Raw genomic sequence first — 27,546 nt, forward strand, 5'->3', positions numbered from 1 at the left:
GTGGAATCAATGGGCTGCCGGTAAAAGTGGTGGAGGCGGATACGATAGGGTCTTTCAAGAGGCTTTTAGATAGGTACATGGAGCTTAGTAGAGGGCTAAAGTTAAGCCTAGCAATTTCTAAGGTAGGGACATGTTTGGCACGACTTTGTGGGCCGAAGGGTCTGTATTGTGCTGTAGGTTTTCTATCACCTCTTTCTGGTTACCCTCCTCCTTCCTTTTCTCCCATGGTCCACTCTCTTTTCTTCCTTCAGCCCTTTATCTCTTCTACCTATCCCCTCCGAGCTTCTCACTAAATCACATCTCCCCACCCAGCTGATTTCACCCAACAGCTTGTACTCGTTTCCTCCCCAACCCCCCACACCTTCTTATTCTGGATTGTGACCTCTTCCTTTCCACTCCTGATGAAGGGTCTCAGCCTGAATTGTCAACTGATTATTTTCCTTCATAGCGAGTCAGGCTGCATTGAGTTCCTCCAGCATTTTGTGTGTGTGTTGTTCAAGATTTCCAACATCTGCAGAATCTCTGGTCTCTTACATCTCCACTTTCTTTGGCCACACTATACACATGTACATCTCAAATGCACTGTAATGCTTTCCCATTTCAAATTCAAGTTTAATTATCATTGAACCATACATGAGTACAGCTGAATAGAAGAGCATTCCTCCGAAACATGGTACCACCAACACTTCAGCACAAGGCACATAGAAGATAGCAAGCAAATATGCAGTCACACAAAAAAAGCCCAAGTCCCTGAGTAGCATATCCTGTAAATTAATGGTGTGTGGTTTTTAGTGGCAGGATTTTCAGCAGTCTGGAGACTGGAAATGTATGCTTGCAATGCAGCTTGTCATTCCACCAATCAAACACTGGAGGGCAGCACCAATAGAAGGAGCCAGCCCTCGACCTTTATGGACGCCGTGTGACAACGGCTCCAGCATCTCTTGGACTGCAGCACCAGGTGAAGCTGCAACTTGAGGCCTAATCCTTGCAGCAACCGAGGCCACACAGCACCCCCACCCCCCAGCGTCAGCCATCTCATGAATAAACAAGGAAAATGGACTTGGTGCATTTTACATGATCAATGTAATGATAATTACATTTCTTTTTTCTTAAAAGACAAATTCAGATATTCAAATTATTTCAAATGTAATCCCTTGGTGTTTTTTTTATCTGCTCCATGGAGCACCTCTGGAATTGCATCCTTTTCTAGAGCTAACAGTATTACTTCAGACTGTATTCTAGATCAACCTCTGTAATATGCTCGTCATCACAGTGCAACTCGTCAATGTTCCTTTGTATCTCTCACACGAATTCTGGTTTTGCAGGATGCCTTTTTTTTCACCCCATACTATCCTTGACTGTATTTGAATGTCAAATTTGTTATATGGTGTTAACACAGAAACTCTTTCATGTTGCATAAAATGTCTCCCTACTGAGACTTGAATCATAATTTGGTTTTTATCTCAAGTGCTTAATTTCCCTGCTCCTCTCAAGATTTGGCTGAAGTAAGCTCAATCAAGTCCTGAATCTTTTATGTATTAGGAACACAGTAGGAGTGTAACCCCTTCTGGGATCTGGTCGTCACACGGGAATCTCTTTGCCAGAAGGTGATAAATCTGTAGATCTTATTGCCACAGATGGCTGCAGAGGCCAAGTCACTGGGTATATTTAAAACTGAGGTTGATAGGTTCTTGATTAGTAAAGGTGTCAAAGCTTAGGGGAGGAAGGGAGGAGTATGTGGTTGAGAGAGATAATAAACCAGCCATGGTGGAATAGCAGAGCAGATTCAATGGGTCAAATGGCCAATTTCTGCTCTTGTATCTTATCGTAACCATTTGAGTGACTGATTGCTTAATGATTTAAAAATGAATTTGATCTTTATTTATAAAAGATGTTAAAGGACATGAGTTAACTCTTAAGGAATCTATTATCAGCAAGGATTTCATGGACTGAATGGTAAGCTGTTGTAACATTCAGTAAACTGTGTCCTCTGTTGACCAACTTGAGCTCATTTTCATAACAGGCCAATACTTTTGTTTTCTTTCTTTCATTTTATTTACATTCAGAAAATTACATACATTTATTTTCTAAAGTACTGTACAACTTTCCTTAAAACCACAAGTTACCGCTTTTCCAAAGTGTTGGGTGTGGTGCGTTGCTCAAAACGAACAGAGCACCAGACATCTCCCAGAAAAATTCAGTTACTTTCCATTTGGGGAATTCACTGGGAACAACTTTCTCAGCCACTGCTTTTAATCAGCTCTCTGAAGAAGCTAGAAGTGCGTCATTTAAGCATGTTTCTGAGAGTTTTTATATGGCACCCTGATATAGCCTCCTCAAGACTGGGAGTGGGGAGTTCTTGACCCTTGAACACTTGTGTGGCAAATGGTCAATTCAACCCTGGACTGTTGGGAAAAGGAAGGGGGTGGGGGGGGGGGGAGGAGGAGGGAGGGATAATGGCAAGGGTGAGGAGTGAGTGGATACGATTAGGGAGAATGAAATGGGAGGAGGCGGCAAGGGGGAAGTGAGAAGGGGAGAGAATGGCGGGAAGAATCAAAGGCAAAGATATAATGAAAGAGGGAGACAGTGTGATAAGGATGTCTGAGAGGAAGGGGGTTGAGAACCAAGAGATGGGGTTGAGAGGAAAGGAGAAGTTGGAGGCAGATTCAGGTGAAGACAAAGTGAAAAAGATGAGGGACAGGTGAAACAAAGGAGTGAACTTGGGTGAAAAAGGGAAATGAACAGTGAAAAGGAAGGGGACAGAGGAAAAAAAAATAAAGAAAAAGTGAAATGGATGGAGGGAGAGCGAATCTGCCGGCAAATTTTGCCCTTCTGATCTATATGTGGCATTTAATAGGGAGGGACCTTGAACAGAGAGAAGCTCAGAAGTTGGGGAAAAATGGCATTTTTAAAATTGTAAAATAGAACCTAAACTCCATCTCTAGTTGCTGGAACTGTAACCAACACGGGTGAATAGCGAAGGAATTGATGATTCTTGGTTAATGGGAGTCACCTCTACAGTCATTAACACAACTTTTAATCACTGTTATAATATTTATTTCTCATATAATAATTTGGTTGCCATACAAGTTATTGAGGAGTTGGGAAAGTGCAAGTTACAGGACCTTGTAATGGACTCTAGATGAAGATATATAAATCACAGAAGTTACAGCAACGTTAATAACCTGAACACAAGTCTTTTGCACAAATTATAGTGAGATACATCTTAATGCACTAGCAAAAGAAAATGTAAAAATTAAATTACTATTATTTGTAAAGAAAATGATATTGTAGGCTCATTGATGTAATCATTGCCAGATCAACTGGATAATTTCTGCAGCTGCGATTACAGAAAAGTTCAGTGAATCAGCTATGTAGCTAAATGATAAATACCACAAATAAATACTAGGAGCTGGGCAAAGATATAAAACCTGTGAATTAAAATGTTCCCAACAGTCACAGATAATTGTATATGCTGATGTTTAATAGTTTGAAGTGCACTCAAATCTCCCATACATGGGGGTTTCCTCCTATATGTTATACACAATTTACATCTCTTGAGATTTGGTACTGTATACACTATCGTTACACAAACTAAGCATGTAAGATTGCCAGTTCTAATTACAATATGCAACAAAACTGCAGACCTAGAGAGTGAATATGTTAAATGGCGGATAGAATGTGTCATAGGGCCTGATGCTCTGCCGTTGTGGTCAATTTCATTGGCTGCGATCAGCGTCCAGCCATAAGCATAGACTGAAATCACCCACTAATAACCATTGCTCCAAAAAGCAGTCTGATCAAGTTCAACCTGACAGCGCACAATCCAAAATGTACTGCGTGACTATATTCTTCAGATAGCTTACGTGCTGTGCCAAGATCCAATTCTTTGGCCTATGACCATGGGAAATAGCAGCTAAAAATTACAAATAGAAACCTTTTTTTTTTTGTTTTACACATTTCTAGTAAGCAAAATAGGCTTTCCCTCCCAGCTCAAACAAGCACACCAATCGGCTCTGAAACTGAATATAGATATGGCCCGTTCAGAGACCTTCCAAATGCTCTAGTAAACAATTGTGGTAAATCACCAATACTCCTATGGAAGACGATAAATGGTTAGTTTCAACACCATTTTCACTGTTCCCAAGAATGGCCCTTGACAACAGCTTTGGAAAAAGACGCTCAAACAACAAAAACAAACCTGCATTAACTCTCGAGGAAAGAACTGGACAAATGCTACGACAATTCCCCATCATAAGAGAGCAGTGTGTCAAAATGTGAAAAGTTAAAAGAGCTTCATACTTATTTTTCCCCTCCTCGTGCCATACCGATAAATGATTAGACTGCTCAGCAGAAAGGAAAAAAATAATCAGCTTCACTTCTTGTCCAAAAGGAAAAAGAGGAGTAAAACAGATTTTGCTGCGCATCTTCTAAATTACTGTGATCCTTGTGAAGAAATATTGTACTAGCAAAGATAGAAAGTATATAACACAGCTCTGCTGGTTCAACTACAGTATCTTTAAGACACCTGTCCATGTGAGGTCAATATTAAAAGGTCATTGTTCAAAATATAGATTATGCTGTAGTATATTTACACCGCAAAAGGATCTTCACTCCTGCACTCATCCCAGCACACCAGTGGCACATGGCATTGTGAGAGTGACAAGCCACTGATACTGACAGCCTATTGTGCTTATAAACGTACCAGAGGCTTTAATCGGAAAAATCGTTCATGCTGAGCTTTTTAAAAATATCCCACTGGCACATTATATTCCAGCCAGAGCTAAGGTGAATGTCGGCTGCTGACAAAAATAATGAGAGATCTTTTAGTTACTTTGAAAAGCATTCAAACAACTGTCTATCTATCTGATAGTAGCTGTTTTAAAGCCCGCTCTATATTCATTCGATGTCCGACTCTTGTCACCCCGAGGTCGATTAAGTCCTCCTTCTGAAGTGATGGTAAATGGGTCCCGTCTATTTCATTATCCAAAAATGCATCTTTGTGTTCTCCAAGGTTCAACGTGTCTAGCCAGTCAGCCACATCATGTTTAGTCCATAGGAGGACACCCTTGGATGCAAAAGGTTTGTTCGAGACTGGCTGTTGCAAAGTGGATGGAGAGGGGGACCTACTGCGTCCTGGCTGGGTGCTAAAGTGACCTTCTCCTGGAATTGGTGGACTTTGGAATCCAAAACCGTCAGAAAGAGTAGGTGACAAAGCTGAGGTCGGGAGAGAGGAAGGTCTAGGAACTTGGCCAGCGTCCGTAGGGGAGGCCACGGGACTCGGAGCTCGTTTCAAAATGGTCATGCTGTCAAAATCTGATGTCCGGTTCTGAACCGTGATGGGCTGGTTGCTTCCCGGCCGAATGGTGAAGGTAACAGTTGCGTTTCGTTGTACCCCTGAACTACTGGTCACTCCATCAGGAATCCTGTGGAATAATTAACACAGTAAAGTCAATTTAATTGCATAATCTGTACATCAAAAAGCAAGTAGGATCCTAGAAGTTAGATCATGTAGAAGTGTTTATTTCAATTCTAAATTTTGGGTGCTTTGACCGGCAGTGTAACTACTATCACAAAATTAACTTAGAGAAACAATGTTTTGGTTGGTTACTCACTAAAGACATCTGAATTGACCACTCTGATGGTTGCTATTGGAATCAATTCTAGAATTATAATTGTATTTTTCTGATAGCTTCTGTCCTATGCTATGCATTTTTATATAATCACCTATTTATGTGTAATTTCTCAGTGAATTTTCCAGTGATTGTAATATAGCTGCTTTTGTATTTTTCAAGATTAGTAATTTTGCAGCAAGTGTTACACCACATGAATCTGGCTATTTTATAGGTTAATTGTTATCACTGGAATGTTATCTTTCTTTTTGGAGCTAGTTTTTGTGTAAAATGACCACAACTTCTTTGTTCTTGTTACAGGTAATAAAATGGCCACGTGCAACAAGTTTCATGCCTCATTCTTGACTTCCAAAGAACCTCTGGATCACAAAATCACAAGTAAAGGGATAGTTTAGTGTATGCCTTGAGAATTAGGATGTGTGGAGCAGAATTGTTGAATTCTTACCTGTAATCTTTTGCTGATTGAAGTGGGAAAAGCTTAGATGATCTGTAGGTAATCTGTGGAGGATCAGAGGGATCTTGGGGTCCGAGTCCAAAGGACACTCAAGGCTGCTGTGCAGGTTGACTGTGTGGTTAGGAAGGCATACGGTGTATTGGCCTTCATCAACCGTGGAATTGAGTTCAAGAGCCAAGACGTAATGTAACAACTATATAGGACCCTGGTCAGACTCCACTTGGAACACTGTGCTCAGTTCTGGTCACCCCACTACAGGAAGGATGTGGAAATTATAGAAAGGGTGCAGAGGAGATTTACAAGGTTGTTGCTTGGATTGGGGAACATGCCTTATGAGAATAGGTTGAGTGAACTCAACCTTTTCTCCTTGCAGTGACAGAGGATGAGAGATGACCTGATAGAGGTGTACAAGATGATGAGAGGCATCGATCGCGAGGATAGATGCTTTTTCCCCACAGCAGAAACACCTAACACGAGAGGGTACAGTTTTAAGGTGCTTGGAAGTAGGTACAGAGGAGATGTCAGGGGTAAGTTTTTTTACTCAGTGGTGAATGCGTGGAATGGGCTGCCAGCGGCGGTGGTGAAGGTGGAAACGATAGTCTTTTAAGAGACTCCTGGATAGGTGCCTAGAGCTTAGGGCCATGGGTAACCCAAGGTAATTTCTAAAGTAAATACAGGTTGGGCACAGCATTATGAGCTGAAGGGCCTGTATTGTGCTGTAAGTTTTCTATGTAATTCTACATATACCTGGAATTCTGATGTGATTTTAAGTCATAGAGTACTGCAGCACAGAAACAGCTATTGTGGCTAGTTCCATCAAACTGCACTGGACCATAATCCCCCATCCCTCTCCCATCTACTAGAAACGGGCCCTTTGGCCCATGTAGTCCAAAGCCAAACTATTATTCTGCCTTGTTCCATCGACCCCACGCGCCTTCCATCCATGTACTTATCCAAACTTTTCTTAAGTGTTGAAATCAGACTTAGATTCACCACTTCCACTGACAGCTCGTTCCACAAAAGAAGCAATAACTAACTTCCAAAGACTTTGTCTCAATTTGTCTATACTGTGCATCTGAATCCTTGAAAATTGCTAAAGCTTTGAATCCAACAATCTGCTGGTGTAAGCCATAGTTTTGTGCCTCACATGATGTTCATAAAACAATATAATTCCCTGTGCAAACTCTCTTTGGAGTGTTGCCCTGGAAAATAATTTGTATTTCTCAGGAGTAACTGTGGTTAGTCACTCCCAGGACAATCTCATTTCCTCATGTCAATGCCAAGTGGACCAGGGACCCCCACTGTTAGTCCAAAAGTTACCATCCATTCTTGAACCCTGCTCACGTAGAGTACTGATACTATACTCTCTGCCTTCCCTGCAATAGCCTGCTCACTTAAGGCCTCCAGAACAACGATTCAGAAAGCTATTTCCCCAACCCTACCCTTAAACTCAAATTCGACTATCTCCAAGCCTTTTCCAACCATTGAGCACAACTACTAAGAGTGCTGCAACAAGGCAGCATTCATCAACAGAGACCCCCATAATCCAAGCCATGCTCAATTCTCATTACCGACACCAGGAAGGAGGTACAGGAGTCACCAGATTCAGGAACAGAGGAAGAGCCTGCTACATGGGCTTGCTCTCTGTATTGTACTGACTAGGCTTGCATTTCTAAACAGCTAGGATGTCAACTCTGGTCAACTCTGATGGACCAAGACCCTCACAGTTCCCTTTTATAGTGCACAAACAGTTATTGGCCTTCAACCATCAGGCTCCTGAACCAGCATGGATTAATTCACTCACTTCAATACTGAATTGATTCCACATCCTATGGACTCACTTTCAAGGATTCTATAGCTCATGTTTTTAATATTATTTACTTAATTACTATTTTGTATTTGCACAGTTTGGTTGTTAGTCTTTGTGTGGTGTTTTTCATTAACTCTATTGTATTTATTCTACTGTGAATGCCTGCAAAAAATGAATCTCAGGGTTGTATATGGTGACATATACACACTTTGATAACAAATTTATTTTGAACTTTGATCTGTATGAGAAATAGAAAACTTCATTCACTGTGGATCAGGTATTCTATAAAGCCACTAACCCTGACCTTGTGTTCACCTGTAAGAACCTATTGCTTTTTATTGAGTATTTTTCTCCACTTAAACAATATTTGAAGTTCAATAAATATATAAATAAATGCAGTGCAATAATTGGGTGTTACAGTTGCATAGCGGTTATCGTAATGCTATTGCAGCACCAGCAACCCAGGTTCAATTCTCCTGCTGTCAGTAAGAAATTTCCATATTCTCCCTGTGACCACATGGGTTTCCTCCCACACTCCAAAGTACTTAGTTTAGTAGGGTTATGTAGGTGTAAATGGGTGGTGTAGGCTTGTGGGGTCAGGAGGGCCTGTTACTGCGCTGCATCCCTAAATATAAAAAATAATAATCACCATGGGTGACTTTAATCTTCATACAGACTGAATGAATCAAACTGGTGGAGGAACCCCCGAGGATGAGCCCAGAGACTCAAATCAGGCAGTGTGGAACTAGCCAGGGAACAAATTATTTTAGATCCATTTGTGTGTAATTAGATGGGATAATTAAGACTTTCACAGTAAAGGATACCCTGGGAGGAGAAAAAAAAGTGATGGCAGGCTAACATCTTGCATTTAGTTTGACATTGGGAAATTTAAGAAACTGAAGTTGAAGGCCATTTAAGTCATTGAGCTGGCTCTGCCATTCATTAAGATCATGGCTGATATTCTTGGTGCCACACTCTCTCACAAAACAAAATTAGTAGCTCTGCATTGAATAACTCCAACAACTGTGCTTAGGACAGCAGATTTTCTCCATTGATGGGCATGTGAACCAGACTGGGTTTACCACAACAACAATCTGTTAGTTTTGTTAAAAAGTTCAAAGTAAATTTATTAGCAATGTATATATCACTATATACAATCCTGAGATTCATTTTCTTGTGGACATACTCAAAAAATTTCTCTCGGGATCAATAAAGTATGTCTGTCCGTCTAAAATTTGAAGAATAATAACCATAACAGAATCATTGGAAGATCATCTCACTAGGGCATTCAACCAGAGTTCAGAAGACCACAAACTGTGCAAATACAAAAAGATTAAATAACAATAATAAATCAATAAGCAATAAGTATCAAGAATATGAGATGAAGAGTCCTTCAACCAAAGCGGATAACTTCATTTGCCCATCATTGAAATTTCCCACAACCTATGGACTGACATTCAATGGTCTGGTGGTTGAGGGGTAAAAATTGTACATGAACCTGTTGGTATGAGTCCTGAGGCTCCTGGACCTTCTTCCTGATGGCAGCAGTGAGAAGGGAACAGAGCAGCAACACAGTCTGGTAGTTTTGTGATCAAAGTTCAAAGTAAATGTATTATCATATGTATTATATGTCACCTGAGACTCATTTTCTTGCAGGTATTCACGGAAGAACAAAGAAATACATGAAAAGCTAAGCACAAAGATTGCCAAAGCCAGTGTGCAAAAGAAGGCAAACTGTGCAAATGCAACCAAAAAAAGCAAATAAATAACATTGAGAACGTGAATTGTAGAATTCTTGGAAGTGAACCCATAGGTTGTGAAATCAGTTTTGTGTTGAGGTGAGTGAAGTTATCTATGCTGGTTCAGGAGCCCAATAGTTGAAGGTTAATAACTGTTCCTGAACCTGATGGAATGGGACCTGAGGCTCCATCATCTCCTTCCCAAAAGTAGCAGTGACAAGTGAGTGTGGCCTGGATGGTGATGATGGATGACATTTTTTGTGTGGCAGAGATCTTTGTAGGTGTGCTCAATGATGGGGTGGGTTTTTCCTGTGATGAACTGGGCTCTATTCACTACTCTTTGTAGGCCTTCCTGCTTTTGGGCATTGGTGTTTCCATACCTGACCATGATACAATCAGTCAGGACACTCTCCACTGTACATCTATAGAGACGTTTGTCAAAGTCTAGGATGACATGCTCATACTGTGTAAAGTTCTAAGAAAGTAGAGGCAATGCTGTGCTTTTCCTGTAATGGCTAGAGTCACTACTCTTTGCTAGGATTCCTTTTCAATTCCCAGTTATTAATTGAATCTAACTTCCTCAGTAATCACAGTGGGTTCTGAACTCAGGGCAGCGCAGTCTAATCTTTCATATCTACTTGTGAGATAATCAACGATTCCAGCAAACTGGAAACTGAGATTAATAATCCTGTCAAATATACATAAGGTTTTTATGAAATCCAGAGGGGTGGGGGCAATTGATAAACCCTAACTGAATCTCTAATTCAAGAATATAGAAATCAACCAGCAGAACTTATTTATCTGAGCTCCAGCAACCCAAGTTCAATCCTGATGTTGTGCTGTCACTGTGGAATTTATACGCTCTTCCTGTGACCAGGTAGCTTTCCCCAGCTGCTCCCGTTTCCTCCCAAAGGCCTGCAAGTTGATTGGTTAATTGGTTACGACAGATTACACCTAGTGCACAGGTCAACAGGAGAATCTGGAGGGAAGGATGGGATGAATAAAAGGGCGGAAATGTAAATGGGTGTTTGCTAGTTAGTGTGTGGAAGATCCTTTTCCATGATCTATGACTCTCTAGATTATTAGTATAGGCCCCTGGATTGCTGTTTGCTAACTTAACTACTATCACCCACCTGTTACTCTGGAGGATTCCCTGCAACTTTGCTTCATCTGAATCCGTGGAAGATATTCTAGAAACTTTGGAATTTGGAAGTTAAAAATCAAAACATTCACTCTGTTCTGCGTCATCTCCATTGAAGCATTTGGATGGAGATTATCTAGGGAATTTTGGAAGAACACTATTGCATTTCCCCTACTCGGTGAAGTACAGATCCTCTGAAGGGCCTTCAATTAAGGTAAGGAAAGCCACAAAGTCCACCAAAAGTCAATGTGGTATCAGAAGGTATGAAGGATGGTGACCACCATTCCTTTAATGTTGACTGTAGAATCTGGGCCAGTATATTTTCTGTTTTATGAAGTGTCCAAAACAATCATCTGTTCCTAGAAGTGAGCAAAACAAACAATCTGCTCGAGGAACCCAGTGTGTTGAGAAGTGTCTATGGTGGAAAGGATTTGTCAGCAACTTAAACACAAGAGATTCTGCAGATGCTGGAAATCCAGAGTAACATACACACAATGCTGATGGGACTCAGCAGGTCAGGCAAAACCTGTGGAGAGGAGTAGAGATGAGAAAGGAAGGGGGAAGAAGGTGGGAGGAGGGGAAAGGATACAAGCTGGTAAATGGTGAGGGGGTAGGTGCGTGGGTGGGGGAACTGAAGCGAAGTGAAAAGCTGGAAGGTGATAGGTTGTAAAGGTAGAGGGCTGAAGAAGAAGGAATCTGATAGGAGAGGAGAATGGACCGTGGAAGAAAGGGATGGAGGCGGGACATCTGAGTGAGGTGATAAGCAGGTGAGGAGAAGAGAAAGGGCAAGAGGGGAAAAGAATTATCGATGCTTTGAGTTAAATCCCCTGCTTCATTTGCTGACAGTAGAGAGGAAATATGGAAGTATGAGATCAGAAGGAGAGTGGTGAGAAAGAAGTCCTTAGTAACTTAAATACCACAGCATCTTATCACCTTGACAACTCCCTACAACTCAGGGTGACAAGTGGGGTAAAGTACTGATGAAGTCCTGTGGCCCAAAATGGCGACTACTCATTCCTCTTCTATTGATGCTGCCTGATCTGTTGAGATCTACAGCAATCTGTGTGTGTTGCTAAGCAGTCCACAGTGATTGATGGTCCCGTGTCCTTGGTTCTAGAAACGCGTTTGATCACAAACTTCTCCCCCACCCTGAAAGGATGAGACAAGTGCCTTTGAAAATAAATCAGCCGGGGTTCTGAAGTGGGGCGGGGGGGGGGGGGCATGGGTGCAAGATGATGTGGATATGCACCAAAATATACTGCAAAATATTACCAAAAAATATACTGCAAATACTACCAAAATATGACACCTTTCCGCCCTATTGTCCTGTTTATTACTTATTGTAATGCCTGCACTGTTTTGTGCACTTTACGCAGTCCTGGGTAGGTCTGTAGTCTAGTGTACTAGACTTTTTTTTAATGTAGTTCAGTCTAGTTTTTGTACTGTGTCATGCAACACCGTGATCCTGAAAAACGTTGTCTCATTTTTACTATGTACTGTACATAGCAGTTATGGTCAAAATGACAGTAAAAGTGACTTGACATTTGCATCCAGGGGAGCCATATCAGCATCCTTAAAAATACTGAGCAAATGCATCAAAGTTCAAAGTAAAGCTTTTATCAAGTCGACGTCACAATATATAACCCTGAAATTCATTCTCTTGATGGTATACTCAATAAATCTGTAGATGAATAACCATAACAGAATCAATAAAAAACCATGTTCAACCAGAGAGCAGGAGGTAACAAACTGTGCAAATACAAAAAGAAGAAATAATAATGATAATTAAATAAGCACTAAGTATTGACAACGTAAAATGAAAAGTCTACGAAAGTGAGTCCATTGTTTATAGGAACATTTCAATGACAGGGCAAGTAAAGTTGAGTGAAGTTATCCCCTTTGGATCAAGAGTCTGATGGTTGAGGGGTAGCAACTGTTACTAAACCTCACGATCTGAGTCCTGAGGCTCTTGCACCTTCATCTTGATGGCAACAGGTCCTGGGAGGTGGTGGTTCCTGATGATGGATGCTGCTTTCCAGTGACAGCGTTTTGTGTAGATGTGCTCAATGGTTGGGAGGGCTTTTCCTGTGATGGACTGGGCCATATGTGGGTATTTTTGTCTCAATGTTTATGCACGGTTACTCAGGCTTGTGGCCAATGCACATGGCTCTGTAGTAGAATGTAAGAGATTGTTCTGCATTTCCAGTTCCTTGAATGCTATGCATTACAGGTTAGCAATAAAAATAACAACTTTTGGCATTATGTAATGAACTCGAAGCACAGCACCATAAGTGGAAATAACATACTGCTTTTTATTAGATGCTTATTAGCAGTGAAACGACCTGCAAAATTGATTTAGGGTTTTTAAAACATTTTTGTAAAGCTGTGTTTACTGCCAAAATAAATGCATTTATAAAAATAATCCATGTTTTTGAGGCTGATTTATAGACACGCTTTCTGCAAACATCAATCACAAAAGCAAATACTATTTTAACAATAAGGTGGAAGGCAACTATGACAAAGTGAATTCAGAGTCTTTGCCTGCACTTAATAACAGCGTGTTTTGTCCTGTATTAATCAGGCCTCGATTACTCACTGGATTCAAGGTTGTGGAGTCCATTAGTTGCTAAGCAACTGCTGATTCAGCAGCCGGAATACTACATCTCCCCACAGAACTGAATAAGTTCCTATACGGTATGTTTGCAATTATTCCATGTTCTTTCTCTGGGCTGTGTGTCAGTCTTATTACTTTACACTTCCTATTCTGATCAATATAGTTTAATTTAATTCTTAATCTATTTGCCAGAGGAACTTGAAAGGTGAGGGATTTTAGATGCAAAGTTAGACTGGAGCACTTGTTCTCTCTCCCTCGAGACAGAAGTCTGAAAGGAGATTGGACAGAGGTATGCAAGATCGTAACCAGGTGAGATTAACTAAGCAAAGGGAGCTTGTTTCTGTTGTCCATGATGCAAGGACTGGAGGACTTTGGTGTATTATTTAGGGCAGAAGACATGAAGGGGATGTGAGAAAATACTTCTCATGCCCCAAGAGAACAGTGATCAGGAAGTGACTATCTAGCTTTTGCAAGCCAAGATTAAAAAAAAAACACAAGTTCTGGAAATAAAAACACTCAGCCACTTGCATTGGGTCTTGTTATAACAATGCAGTGGGAGATGGGAGTTTATAAAATTATGGTAGGCATAGAATAAAGATTTATCTGGTCGGTCATGTTGTCTGCATGGATATTAGTAAGGCATTTGACAAGGTTTCGCTGGTCAAGAAGTAGTAAATCGATTTAGACTTTGGCTTTGTGGGAGAAGCCAGAGAGTGGTAGTAGGGCCTATGACTCATGGTACGCCACAGGGATCAGTGCTGGGTCCGTTGTTGTTTGTCATCTATATCAATGATCTAGATGATAATATGGTTAAATGGATAAGCAGATCTGCAGGTGACACCAAGACTGGGGGTGTACTGGACAGTGAGGAAGGTTATTGGGGCTTGCAGAAGGATCTACATCAACCGGAAAACTGGGCTGAAAAATGGCAGATGGAATTTAACACAGACAAGTGCGAGGTTTTGCTCTTTGGTAGGACCAATCATGGTGGATCTTACATATTGAATGGTAGGGCACTGAGGAGTGTGGTAGAACAAAGTGATCTGGGAATACAGCTCCATAATTCATTGAAAGTTGTGTCATAGGTAGATAGTGTAAAGAAAAGCTTTAGGCGCATTGGCCTTCATAAATCAATATACTGAGTACAGAAGATAGAATGTTGAAGTTGTGTAAGATGTTGGTGAGGCCTAATTTGGAGTATTGTGTGCAGTTTGGTCACCTACCTACGGGAAAGATGTAACAAGGGTGAAAGAGTGCAGAGAAAACTTACAAGGATGTTGCTGGGTCTGGAGGATCTGAGTTATAAGGGAAGATTGAAGAGATCAGGACTGTATTACTTGGAACGTAGATGATTGAGAGGAGATTTGATAGAGGTATCCAAAATTATGAGGGGTATAGATAGGGCAAATGCAAGCAGGCTTTTTCCACTGAGGTTGGGTGGGACAACATCTAGAGGTCATAGGTTAAGGGTGAAAGGTGAAAAGTTTAAGGGGTACATGAGGGGAAACTTATTTACTCAGGGTCACGAGAGTGTGGAATGAGCTGCCAGCGCAAGTGGTTGCAAGTGAGCTCGATTTCAATGTTTAAGAGAAGTTTTGGCATGCATTAGCTATGCCAAAAGGGCTGTTACTGTGCTGTACTTCTCTATGACTCTATTAATTCTATTTCTCACATCTACATCAATACAAAACATGAAACGGGTTGCTTTATGTCAATGAGCAACACAGTGCAATACTGCTGCCACTCTTCTGATGCAAACATGGCAAGCCCACAACTTACAAACCATAACCAGTACATCGCTGGATTGTAGGAGGGAACTGGAACACCTGGAGAAAAGCCATATGGCCATACTTAGAACGTACAAATTCCTCACTCTCAGGGGCAGGAACTGAAGATCGCTGTTGCTGTGATATCTTGCGCTAACTGCTACTCCATTGTGCCACCTGAATAGACATCTGGCATCTTTTTTTCCTGGGTTAGAAATGTCTAATACCAGTGGGCATGCATTTAAGGTGAGAGGGGGAAAGTTAAAGGAGATGTGCAGGGGGGATCTTGTACAGAGAGTAGTGAGTGCTTGAAATGTGTTGTCATGAATGGCAGTGGAGGCAGATATGACAAAGTAACACAAAATGCTGGTGGAACTCAGGAGATAGGCAACATCTATGGAGAAGAATAAAGAATTGATGTTTCAGACTGAGACACTTCATCAGGATATCAGGCCTTGGTCCAAAACATCAATTCTTAATCCTCTCCATGGATGCTGCCTGTCCAGCTGAGTTCCTTCAACATTTTGTGTGTGTGTTGCTCTGGATTTCTAGCATCTGCAGAATCTCTTGTGTTCAGATACAACAGAGGTATTTAAGAGGCTCTTAGATAGGCACATGAATATGCAGAGAGTAGAGGGATGTGGATCATGTGCAGGTAGAACAGAATAGTGTAGTTAGTGTAGGGAAATTAGTCCTGTACGGCATTGTGGTGAGAAGGATAAAGTGAGTGAAATAAGTTAAATATGTATTCAACAGATTTTGTTATCCTATTTGTGCAAAGTTTAGTAATAATGGGGAACGTGTGGATACAGGAAACAGTAGATATTTTTCTTGTTATCTGGAATTTGGAGCAATACGGGGGATGCTTGAGGAACTTGTGTCAGACAGCATTTATGAGAGAAAAAGGACAGCTGAATTTTTGGGTCAAGATGCTTCATCTGGATTGGTGAATGTACCTAGGATTAGTAGGGCCATTCAGCTCAACGAGTCTGCTTTGCCACTCAATCACAGCCAATTTACCAATTTCGTAATTTTACTAGCTTGATGAATTAGTGGAAAGTGCTTGGTCTAAGTTAATTCAGTGATGAAGCTGTTCAAATAAAGTGAATCAATAAGTTTAACATATTTGCACAAAGGAAAGGGGTGAGACAGCCAAAACTATAGCTCATAGGATGACTGAGTACATGAAGGGGTAGGCCAAGAGTTCCTTTACTTATTAGTCAGCTAACCCTACAGAAACCAACTCTCAACCCCATTTTCCTGCCTTCTCCCCAAAACCTCTGACACCCTTACCAGTCAAGAACTTATCAATCTCTGCTTAAAATATATCCAATGACCTAGCCTCCACATTTGTCTGTAGCAATGAATTCCATAGATTCATTCCCTGCTGGCTAGGAGATTCCTCCTTCTCTCTGTACTAAAGGGACATCCTTCTATTCTGAGACTGTGCCCTCTGGTCTGAGGCTCTCCCAATATTGGAAACATCCTCTCCACATTCACTCTATTTAGGCCTTTTAATATTTGATAAGATTTCAATGAAATCCCCCCCCCCCCCCACCAACCTATTCTTCTAAACTCCAGCGAGTACAGGCCCAGAGCCATAAAATGTTCCTCATATGTTAACCCTTTCATTCTTGGGATAATTCTCATAGAACTTTGTGAACATTCTGATAGAATTTAGTGGCCACTGAGTGGATATTAATGATCTTTTGCTGCTGCAGCCCATCCACTTTAAGGCTCGACATGCTGTGTGTTCAGAGATACTCTTCTGCACACTACTCTTGTAACATTTGGTTATTTGAATTACTGTCACCTTCCTGTCAGATTGAACCAATCAGGTCATTCTCCCCCAGCTTCTTTTATTAATAAGACATATTCACCCACAGAACTGCCACTGGATTTTTTTTTGTTTTATGCCTCATTCCCTGTAAACTCTAGAGACTATCATATGTGAAAATCCCAGGAGATCAGTAGTGTCTAAGATAGCACCAACAATCATTCCATGATCAAAGTCACTTTGAACATATTTCCTTCCTATTCTGATGTTTGGTTGGACAACAACTGAACCTCTTGAGCATGTCTGCACATTCTTTAATGCACTCATTTGCTGCCGTGTGATAGGCTGAATAGATAACTTGCAATTACAAGCAAGTGTACAAGTGTACCCATTAAATTGGCCACTGAGTATAATAATTTAGTGATATAGATGTGCAAGGACGAAATCAGAGCAGTGTTTCTAACTGGACTAATTTTACTAGCTTGATGAATTGGTGGAAAGTGCTTGGTCTAAGTTAATTCAGTGATGAAGCTGTTCAAATAAAGTGAATCAATAAGTTTAACATATTTGCACAAAGGAAAGGGGTGAGACAGCCAAAACTATAGCTCATAGGATGACTGAGTACATGAAGGGGTAGGCTAAGAGTTCCTTTACTTATTAGTCAGCTAACCCTACAGAAACCAAGGAACAGTTTAGGCTTGAAATTGGAAAGCAAATTAAGAAAGATAAGGCATAAAAAGATATGGGTAAATAAAACTGAAAATTGAGAAATGCTTTACAAGCACAGGAGTCGCTGAGCCATACAGCAGAGAAATAGACCCTTTGACTCAATTGGTCCATACCTAACAAGATACCCATTTGTCAGTCCCATTTACTTGCATTTCGTTCATATCCCTCTAAACCTCCCGAATCCATGTATCTGTGCAAGCGTATTTTAAATGATGTTAATGCACTGGCCTGAAACACTTCTTTGGCAGCTCCTTCCAAATACAGATCACCCTATGTGTGAAAACATTGTCCCTTAGGTTCAGTTTAGGTAATTTCATCCTCATATTAAACTGAAACCTCATAGTCTTAATTCCCCAAAGCTGTGAAAAAGACGGTGTGCATTCACCCTACCCAACTTATTTTTGGTATTAAAAACAAGGCACGCCAGCGACTATATTTCATAAGGATTCTGAGGAGATTTGGAATGTCAAAGTTCAAAGTACATATATGTCACTATATACATCCCTGAGATTGGTTTTCTAGCTGGCAAACTCAAAAAATGCAATAACCATAATAGAAACAATGAATGACTGCACCCAACAGGGTGGACAACCAGCGTGCAGAAGACAATTAACTGTGCAAAAACAAGAGATAAAAAGAAATAATACCAGAAATAATTAAGCATTAAGCATTGAGAACATGAGATGAAGAGTCCTTCACAGTGAGTCTATATGTTGTGGGAACAGTTCAGTGTTGGGGCGGGTGAAGTTCACCCCTCTGGTTCAAGAGCCTGATGGCTGACGGGTAGCAACAGTGAGTCCTGAGGCTGCTGCATCCTCTTCCTGATGGCACAGTGAGAAGAGGGTGTGACTTGGGTAGTGGGGGGGGGGGGGGTCGTTGATGATGGATGGGGCTTTCTTAAGACAACACTCAAGGATGGGGGGGGGGGGGGCTTTACCCGTGATGGACTGGGCCATATCCACTACTTTTTGCAGGATTTTCCGTTCAAGGGCTTTGGTGTTTCCATACCAGGCTGTGATGCAGCCAGTCAATATACTCGCACAATATAGTGTGAAGTTTGTCAGGTTTTTAGATGTCATGCCAAGTCTTTGCAAGCTTCTAAAAAGTATGTAATCAAAGGCTCCAGCAAATGTTGACAGAGGGCATTTAACTGGTTGCATCACCACCTAGTGCGGAGGGGCCACTGCACAGGAGTAGAAAAAGCTGCAAGTGATCGTAGCTCAGCCACCTCCATCATGGGCACTAGCCCCTCCCCAGCATTAAGGAAATCTTCAAAAGCTGATTCCTCAGAAAGGTAGCATCCATTATAAGGACCCCTACCACTCTGGGCATGCCTTTTTCTCATCGCTATCATTAGGGAGACGGTAGGAGCCTGAAGACACACGTTCAACATTTTAGGAACAATTTCTTCCCCTCTGCCAGCAGGTCCATGAAAAACATCTCACTACTTTGCTCAAAAATTTGCACTACTTATTTATTTTTGTTATGTAGTCCTATCTGTAACTTATTATGTCTTGCATTTTGCAGCCGCAAAACCACACATTTCATGACATACGTTTGTCAGTGATAATAAACCTGACGCCGATTGTGATTCTGAACCTTTAATAGCATCTCTCCTACAGCGGAGTGACAAAACCTGAATACACTATTCCAAATGTAGCTTCACTAACGTCTTGTCTAACTGCAATATTTCCTCCCATCTTCATGACTCAGTGTCCTGAACAATGAAAGCCAGCATGACAAAAGCCTTCTTCACCACCCTCTCCACCTGCATTACCACTTTCAGGGAAGTGGGTACTTGAGTATGGTGTCTTACTGTCTAGAAAATCAGCATCTGTCTAAAGGTAGAGGATCTGGATAAAAGAGCACTTTACAGAAACACAAGAGATTATGCAGATGCTGGAAATCTTGAGCAACACGCACAACATGCTGGAGGAATTCAGCATGTCAGGCAGCATCTATGGAGGGGAAGGAACTGTCGGCGTTTTGGACTGAGACCCTTTATCAGGACTGGAAAGAAAAGGGGGCAGAAGGCAAAATAAGAAGATGGGCAGAGGAGGAGGAACACAGGTGATAGGTGAGACCAGGTGAGGGGGAAGGTAGGCGATGATGTAAGAAGCTGGTCGGTGTCACGTAGAAGAGGTAAATGGCTGAAGACAAATCTAATAGGAGAGGACAACGTACCATTGAAGAATGGGAAGGAGGAGGGAAACTAGAGGGAGATGATGGGCAGGGGTGAGAAGGTAAACAGAATGGGGAATTGAACGAGAGGAGAGCAGAATAATTACTGGTAGTTGGAGAAATTGAGGTTCATGCTATCAGACTAGAGGCTCCCCAGACGGAATATGAGATATTGCTCCTTCAACCTCAGTTTGGCCTCATCATGGAAGAGAAGGAGACTAAGGACAGACGTGTCAGAATGGGAATGAGAAGTTGAATTGAAATGGGTAGCTTGCCTTTTGTGGTGGTCACAGCGAAGGTGATCAATAATGAGGTCCTCCAAATCTGTGTTGGGTCTCACCAATGTAGAGGAAGGAGCACTGGGAGCACCTGATACAATGGATGACTGAATACAACAGAATACTGCCATCTTCACAAAATAGACAATAATGCCAATATTGTGGTAAAACAGAAAAAATGTGAAATATTCAGAGAAAGATAAATACAACGAAAGAGATAGAGCACCTTTAAAAAGTGCACGTGATCAATCCACATGAAAAATATTTCTCTGCTGTTTAAATGAAGCAAGGAAGGAAATATGGAGGTTCAGTCCCACACTTTTCAGACCTCGCTGGCTCCAAAGTCCCTCATGATAGATGAATCATAATGTGAATCACAACGGATCCAAGGATGGGTGGTAAATTGAATCCAATATTGGTTTGGTGGTAGAAAACAAAGGGCAATGGTTGACAGGGAATTTTGTGACCTGAAGGCCTAATAAGCAGTAAGGTTCCATAGGGATCAGTATTTAGTGCCTGGGTTATACTCATAACTTCAATGTAAGTTAGAAGATATGATAAAAGCACTTAGAGATGATACAAGAATGGTCTGGTTGACTGTCAGTGGGAAAATTTAGATTGCAGAAGGTAATAGAGGGTTTGGTCTAATGAATGGTGAAGTGGCAAATGGAAGTCAATCTTCAGAGATGAAGTATTGTGTTGTGGAGGTACAAGAGGCAAAGGAATAAACAATGAATGAGAGGTGTGGAGAAAGAGGAAGCCTCCCCTCTATGGACACTGTCTATACTTCTCACTGCCTCTGTAAAACAGCCAGCAGGCATTCTCTGTTCTCCCCTCTCCCATTGGGCAGGAGAGAGAGAGAGACACCCCCCCCCCCCCCACCCCCTATACTCAGCCTATACTCCAATGTTACCAGACTCTGGAATGGACCTCTTGTACAATTAAATCAACTCCTGGCCTTGCAATCTACCTCAGTCTAATCTTGCCTTTTTAAGATTTAACCGCACTGCACTTTTTCCGTAGCTTGTACACTTCATTCTGCATTGTTATTGGCTTATTTTATCTCAATGTATTGATTTGATGTGCATGAACAGTAGGCAAGTTCAGCTTTTCACTATGTCTTGGTGCATATAACCATATCAACCAATACCAAAGCAAACATTGCAGGTTGAAGACCTTTCATCTGACAAGGAGCCTTCAACTTGGAGTGCCTGGTATATTCTGCTGAAAGGAGAGACCTTCAACTTGAAACTTAGTTCCTGGTTCTACGTATACTGCTTGTATTGCTAAGTGTCATAGAAAAATACAGCACAGAAATAGGCCCTTCAACCCATCTAGTCCATGCCGAAACATTTAAGCTGCCTAGTCCCGTCGACCTACAACCAGACCATCTCTCTCCAAACCCCTGCCATCCACATACCTGTCCAAATTTCTCTTAAACGTTGAAATCAAGCTCACATGCATCACTTGCACTGGCAGCTCATTCCACACTCTCATGGCCTTGAGTGAAGATCCCCAAAAGGGGCTGACACTCATTTAAGGACTTTTTTTATCCTGTTATTTCATGCTCTTCATTTACTGCTATTTATTTATATTTGCATTTGCAGTTGTCCATTGATCCTGTTTACATTTATTGTTCTCTAGAGTTGCTATGTATGCCTGCAGGAGAAGAATCTCAGGATTGTATGTGGTGTCATACATGTACTCTGAAAATAAATTTTACCCTGACTTTGATGTAGGTCACCAAGTTCTGAGATTTTGTTGCAATTCACTCATTACACCAATACTGCTTTTTAAAAAATATAAAACAACTTTTACCCAGATCTCCAGATTATTAGTGAAGTAACAACCCCAATAGTTTTGAGCTTCTTATTTTGACACTTCACTGCTAATTTTGGGCAGATGAAACTGACCCTTGAAATGGTAGAATTATTTGAAGGTACTTGTGCTAATGCCAGACTGGAAGAAAATCAAAATTAACATAATATTACATTTGTAATTTAACAAATTGGTAGTGTTGTGAATAATATAGAAGGTTGTAGGTTACAACAAGACATTGACAGGATGCAGGGCAGAGCTGAGAAGTGGCAGATGGGAAAGTGTGAAGTGATACACTTCGGAAGGTTGGGCTTGATGGCAGAGTACAAAGTTAATGGCAAGACTCTTAGAGTGTGGAGGAACAGAGGTATCTTCGGTTCCAAGTCCACAGATTCTTTAAAGTTGCTGTACATGATGATAAGAAGGTGTATGGTGCATTGCCCTTTGTTAGATGCAGGATTGAGTTCAAGAGCTGCAAGTACTTTTATAATCAGGAACATTTAATGTTAATCTTCCCAACATTAAATCTGCTGTTCCTGTTTCAGAACTTTATCCAATATAATATGTCGATAAATCCCTCAAAGTTGTAGTGCAAATAGATAGGGTAGTTAAGGTGGCATCTGGTGAGCTGACCTTTATTGGTTCAAGAGCTATGAGGTAAAGTTGCAGCTCTATAAAACTCTGGCTCGACCACATTAGGGGCATTGCATCAGTTCTTGTCATCTCATTACAGGAAGGATTTAGAAGCTTTAAAAAAGGTGCAGAGGTGATTTACCAGGATGCTGTTTGGGTTAGAGAGCATGTCTTATGAGAAAAGACTGAGTAAGCTAGGGCTTTTCTCTTTGGAGCAAGTGAGCATGAGAAAGAACTTGAAAGAGATGTATAAGATGATAAGAGGCATAAATAGAGTGGACAGACAATGCTCTCCCCCCCCCCCCCCCCCCCAGAGTGGCAACTGCGAATATGAGAGGGCAAAACTTTAAAGTGTTTGGAGGTAAGTATAGGGGGAATGTTAGAAGTAGCTTTTTTTAAACATGGAGTGGTAGGTACATGGAGCATGCTGCCTGACGCGGTGACGAAGGCAGATACAGTAGGGATATTTTAAAGAGTCTTAGATAGGCACATGGATGAAAGAAAAAAGGAGGGCTATGTGGAAGGGAGTAGGTTAAACGATCGGGGGCCAAAGGGCCTGTACTGAGTTGAACTGTTCAGTGGTCTAGACCAGGGATTCCCAACCTGGGTTCCACAGACCCTTTGCTTAGTGGTATTGGCCCATGACATAAAAAAGCTTGAGAATCCTTGCTCTAGAATGTACAGCAGCTCAAATCTGTTAATTTACATCAATAGTGTGCAAATTGTAACATCTTTGTGCACTTGTTACACTTTCCAATATCTTTTGCACAAATTTTGAAAATATAACATGTATGATGTAAATATTGGGTTAGTTTAGTCACATCATAAAGTTAACCAGTCTGTAGTAAGTCAATACGTAGAGGGAGAAGAACATTAACGTGTATCCATCCGTGCCTGCAAGGACATGCATCAAGTTCATCTCAATCCAGAGTTTTCAAGGGTAATATTATCAGCATAGCCAGTTTTCCTCTTGTCACATGTTCAGGCATTTAAACTTGCTGCACTAATTTCCAGGAGGTGGAGTTGTTTCTGAGAATCTGATCATCATGTCTGGCTCGGGTCTGGATCCAGTAATGGGACTGAAACATTAAAACATACACTGAAAATCCAGTGCGGGACTGAAGGAATGTTAGACAGTAAATCAAGTCAATGGGTTACTCTCTAATATGTACATAGACTCAGCGGCTAGTTTATCCGACACCTCCTATATCAAATAAAGTAGCCACTGAGCGTATGTTCATGGTCTTCTGCTGCTGTAGCCCATTCACTTCAAGGTTCGACATGCTTTGTGTTCAGAGATGGTCTTCTGCACACCACTGTTGTAACGTGTGGTTATTGAGTTACTGTCAGATTGAATCAGCCTGGCTATTCTCCTCTGAACTCTCTCATTAACAAGATGTTTTCATCCACAGATCTGCCGCTCACTAGATGTTAGTTATTTGTTTTTGTGTTTTTTTTGCACCATTCTCTGTTAACTCTAGAGGCAGTTGTTTGGGAAAATCCCAGGAGACCATTAGTTTGTGAGATACCCAAACCACCCTGTCTGGCACCAACAATTATTCCACAGCCAAAGTCACTTAGATCACATTTCTTTCCCATTCTGATGTTTGGCCTGAATACCAACTCAATCTCTTGACTGTGTCTGCATGCTTTTATGCATTGAATTGCTGCCATGTGATTGGCTGATTAGAGAGTTGCATTACTGAGCAGGTGTATAGGTGTACCTAATAAAGTGGCCACTGAGTGTAAAGTTTCCTACGGTAACAGTTGGAAGAGCAGAGTGGGTTTCTTTATGTTGTATTGAACAATTGCACCTATTAAATCTTACTGCAAGGACGATTTGTCTCTTATCATATTACTGTTTATCAGAGCTTGCTGCATACACGTTGACTGCTAACTTTCCTGTAACAGTGAGGATGTTTCATTGCTTTGGGGCATCGTCAAAGAGATGTGAGATGTGCTACAGAAATACCAGCTTGTCTTTTCTTTTAGTCAAGAGGTCAATATTGAGTAGAAAGAGAAACACTAGTTAACACCACATAAAGAGGAGTTCTAGGGAGAGGCTGTGTAGGCAGGGGCTTTATTCACTGGGAAGTAGGATACTGAGAGGTGACCTTATTGAGATGAGCACATTCATATCGGGTACAGATAGAGTGAATATGCTGTACTGTGCAAAACTCTTACGCATATATATCTAATAACAATTAGGGTGCCAGACTTGTGCACAGTTCTGTAATAATTTAATGTATTACACTGTACTGCTATCACACAAAAATATATTTCATGACATATGTGAATAATGATAAATCTGATTCTGATATGGATCTCTATTGTGGACTCATATCAGAGAGTGGGAAGGAGGCAGGGAGAAGGGAATCATGGTTGGGAAAAGAGGAAGGGAGATGGGAGGGACTGGGAAGCACCAGAGAGACATTCTGTACATCAATTGTTTGGAATCAAATGAGCTTGCCTGGTGTCTCAGGGCTGGATGTGTCTGCACCTGTGCCTCCCACCCCATCCCTGGCAATCCTCTGCCACTTGTCCCACACCCCTCCTGCGGCCTTCCACCCTCCCCATTCCCAACGTCCTTTGCTTCTGCCAGATTTATAATCTCATTCTCCACTCGAAGTTGACAAGCACAGTACTGTGTTAAAAGTCTTAGGCATCCTAACTATAAATATGTGCCTAGGACTTTTGCACAGAATCAGAAACAGGTTTAATATCATTGGCATATGTTGTGAAATTTGTTGTCTTTGCAGCAGCAGTGCAATGCAATACATAATAATAGAGGAAAAAAACAGTGAATTACAGTAAACATATATATTAACTAACTAAATTAAATAAGTGATACAAAATTAGAAATAAAAAAGTAGTGAGGCAGTGTTCATGGGTTCAATGTCCGTTCAGAAATTGGATGGCAAAGGGGAAGGATCTGTTCTTGAATCATTGAGTGTGTGCCTTCAGGCTCCTGTTGGTAGCAATGAGAAGAGGGCATGTCCTGCGTGATGGAGGGCCCTTAATGATGGGCGCTGCCTTTTTGAGGCATTGCTCTTTGAAGATGTCCTGGATACTACAGAGTCCAGTGCCAATGATAGTGCTGACTACTGTACATACTGTTTTTCCCCAGAGAAAGGGAATCAAAAACTTCAAAGGCACATCTTGAATATAAGAGGGAATAGATTTCAAAGGGACCTGACAAATGTCTTCTTCATGCAGGAAGTGATGAATATATGGAGTGAACTGCCAGAGAAAGTGGCTGAGGCTGGTATAATATCAACATTTAAAAAATATTTGGACAGGTTCATGGATAGGAAAGTTTTAGAGGGAAATGGACCAAATGTGGGCAGGTAGGACTTGCTGAGGTGGCATCTTGAATAAAATGAATGGGTTGGACTGAAGGGCCTCTTCCTGCATCATGCTTTATCTTGAGTGTAGATGGGAACAATCAGGGAAATGAATGACCATGTGAAGGAGACTCTATAACTATGATTTGAAAGGAATGTAGGGAGAGTAAAATGTAAATGATCTCAAACCTCTGCTGCCTTATGGCTGTACCCACTCATGGGGAAGGCTTCAAGAGTAAACCTTGAGGAAAACACTGGAGCTGGAGTCCCTAAGGCAGTCCTATGTTGAGCTTAATGCTGACTGGCAACTCCTGTGACGCTACTGGTGCCAAGCTGTGTTGATTTCTGCCGTTCCTTTGGATTCATCAGCTGTGTGGAGAGGGGGAGCCGGATGCATGGGCAACAGCAGCTCTCCATATTGTACTGCCCTGGCTTGCGTATCACGTAGACAGGTAGCATTCAACATCCATGGTCGACCTCAACCAACAGATGGCCCCAGTTTTGCACATATAGCTACAGCCTGCATGGAACTCAATTCACAGACTTTTTGGGCTATGAACTTAAGACAGACTCAGCTTCCATCCTGGTCTTGGGTGTGGTGAGGGGGATGCTCCTTAGCAACAGAATAGAATGAGAAAATGACCACTTTAGCAAGCTTTGAACAAATTCCCTCCCTCTGCTCTTCTTTCAGAGGCAAGACTAATTTAAAATAGGCATCATGAGTTCTTTGGGGTTAATGACAAATCTCCACCCATCTGTACCACTTCTTATAAGGCTTCATAAACTAAATCACAGCTGTACAAATCTCAAAACTTAATTCAAAAGTTAACTCACTGGACATTAAGAAAAATAACAAAATGCAACACCGTGACAAAATTAAGGTTGTTAATTTCGTTGATATTATATTTTATGATTAAGTAGTAACATAACATGGTAGTTACGTAACTGGGCTAATGTTTCTGGGACTAATTCAAATCCCATTACAGCAGCTGGGAAATTTAAATTCAAATGACTAAATGAATCCAAAATTTAAAAAAAACTGCTGTTGGTATGGTAACCATGGAACTATGAGATTGCTGTACAAACTTAAATGGTTCGCATGTGTGCTTCGGAGAAGGGAATCGATCATTCTTACCTAGTTTGGTTTGCAGATAACTTCTGACCATCAAATCTTTTAGCTGCCCTCTGAAATGGTCTGCCCCACCTCTCAGCTCAGAGCCAATTAAGCAATGGGGTGGGGGACATGTAGGATCAGAGGGAACAGCCTCGGAATACAAAGTCGTCCCTTTAGAACAGAGATGAGGAGGAATTTTTTTAGCCAGAGGTTGGCAAATCTGTGGAATTCACTGCCACAGATGGATGAGGGGGGCCAAGTCACTGGGCACATTAAAGCAGAGGTTGATAGGCTCTTGATTATTAAGGGCTGTAAAGGTTATGGGGAGAATAGGGTTCAGAGTGATTACAGATCAGCCACGATGGGATGGTGTGTCAGACTCCATGGGCCAAATAGCCTAATTCTACTCCTGTGTCTTATGGTGATCATCAACGTGATGATGATCCTCAGTTGCCCTCTGAAAGAGTCTGGGACACCACTCAGCTCAAGGCCAATTAGGACTAGGTATTAAGTGT

At 41.4% G+C, this 27,546-nt stretch overlaps 1 protein-coding gene across 3 annotated transcripts in view; it reads right to left on the bottom strand.

Annotated features, from left to right (window-relative positions):
- Window positions 1–2,046: 2,046 nt before the first annotated feature.
- The window catches only part of shank2b (SH3 and multiple ankyrin repeat domains 2b), a 1,185,964-nt gene continuing 1,160,464 nt past the window's right edge, over window positions 2,047–27,546 (bottom strand). For all 3 annotated transcript variants that reach the window (XM_073049802.1, XM_073049805.1, XM_073049804.1), the window contains one exon: window positions 2,047–5,426. In XM_073049802.1, coding sequence (XP_072905903.1) covers window positions 4,859–5,426 — 568 coding nt within the window. In that variant the 3' untranslated portion in view covers window positions 2,047–4,858. The remainder of the gene's footprint in view (window positions 5,427–27,546) is intronic.

The sequence above is a fragment of the Hemitrygon akajei genome, chromosome 6 (genome assembly GCF_048418815.1).
Source record: "Hemitrygon akajei chromosome 6, sHemAka1.3, whole genome shotgun sequence".
Classification (NCBI taxonomy): Eukaryota; Metazoa; Chordata; class Chondrichthyes; order Myliobatiformes; family Dasyatidae; genus Hemitrygon; species Hemitrygon akajei.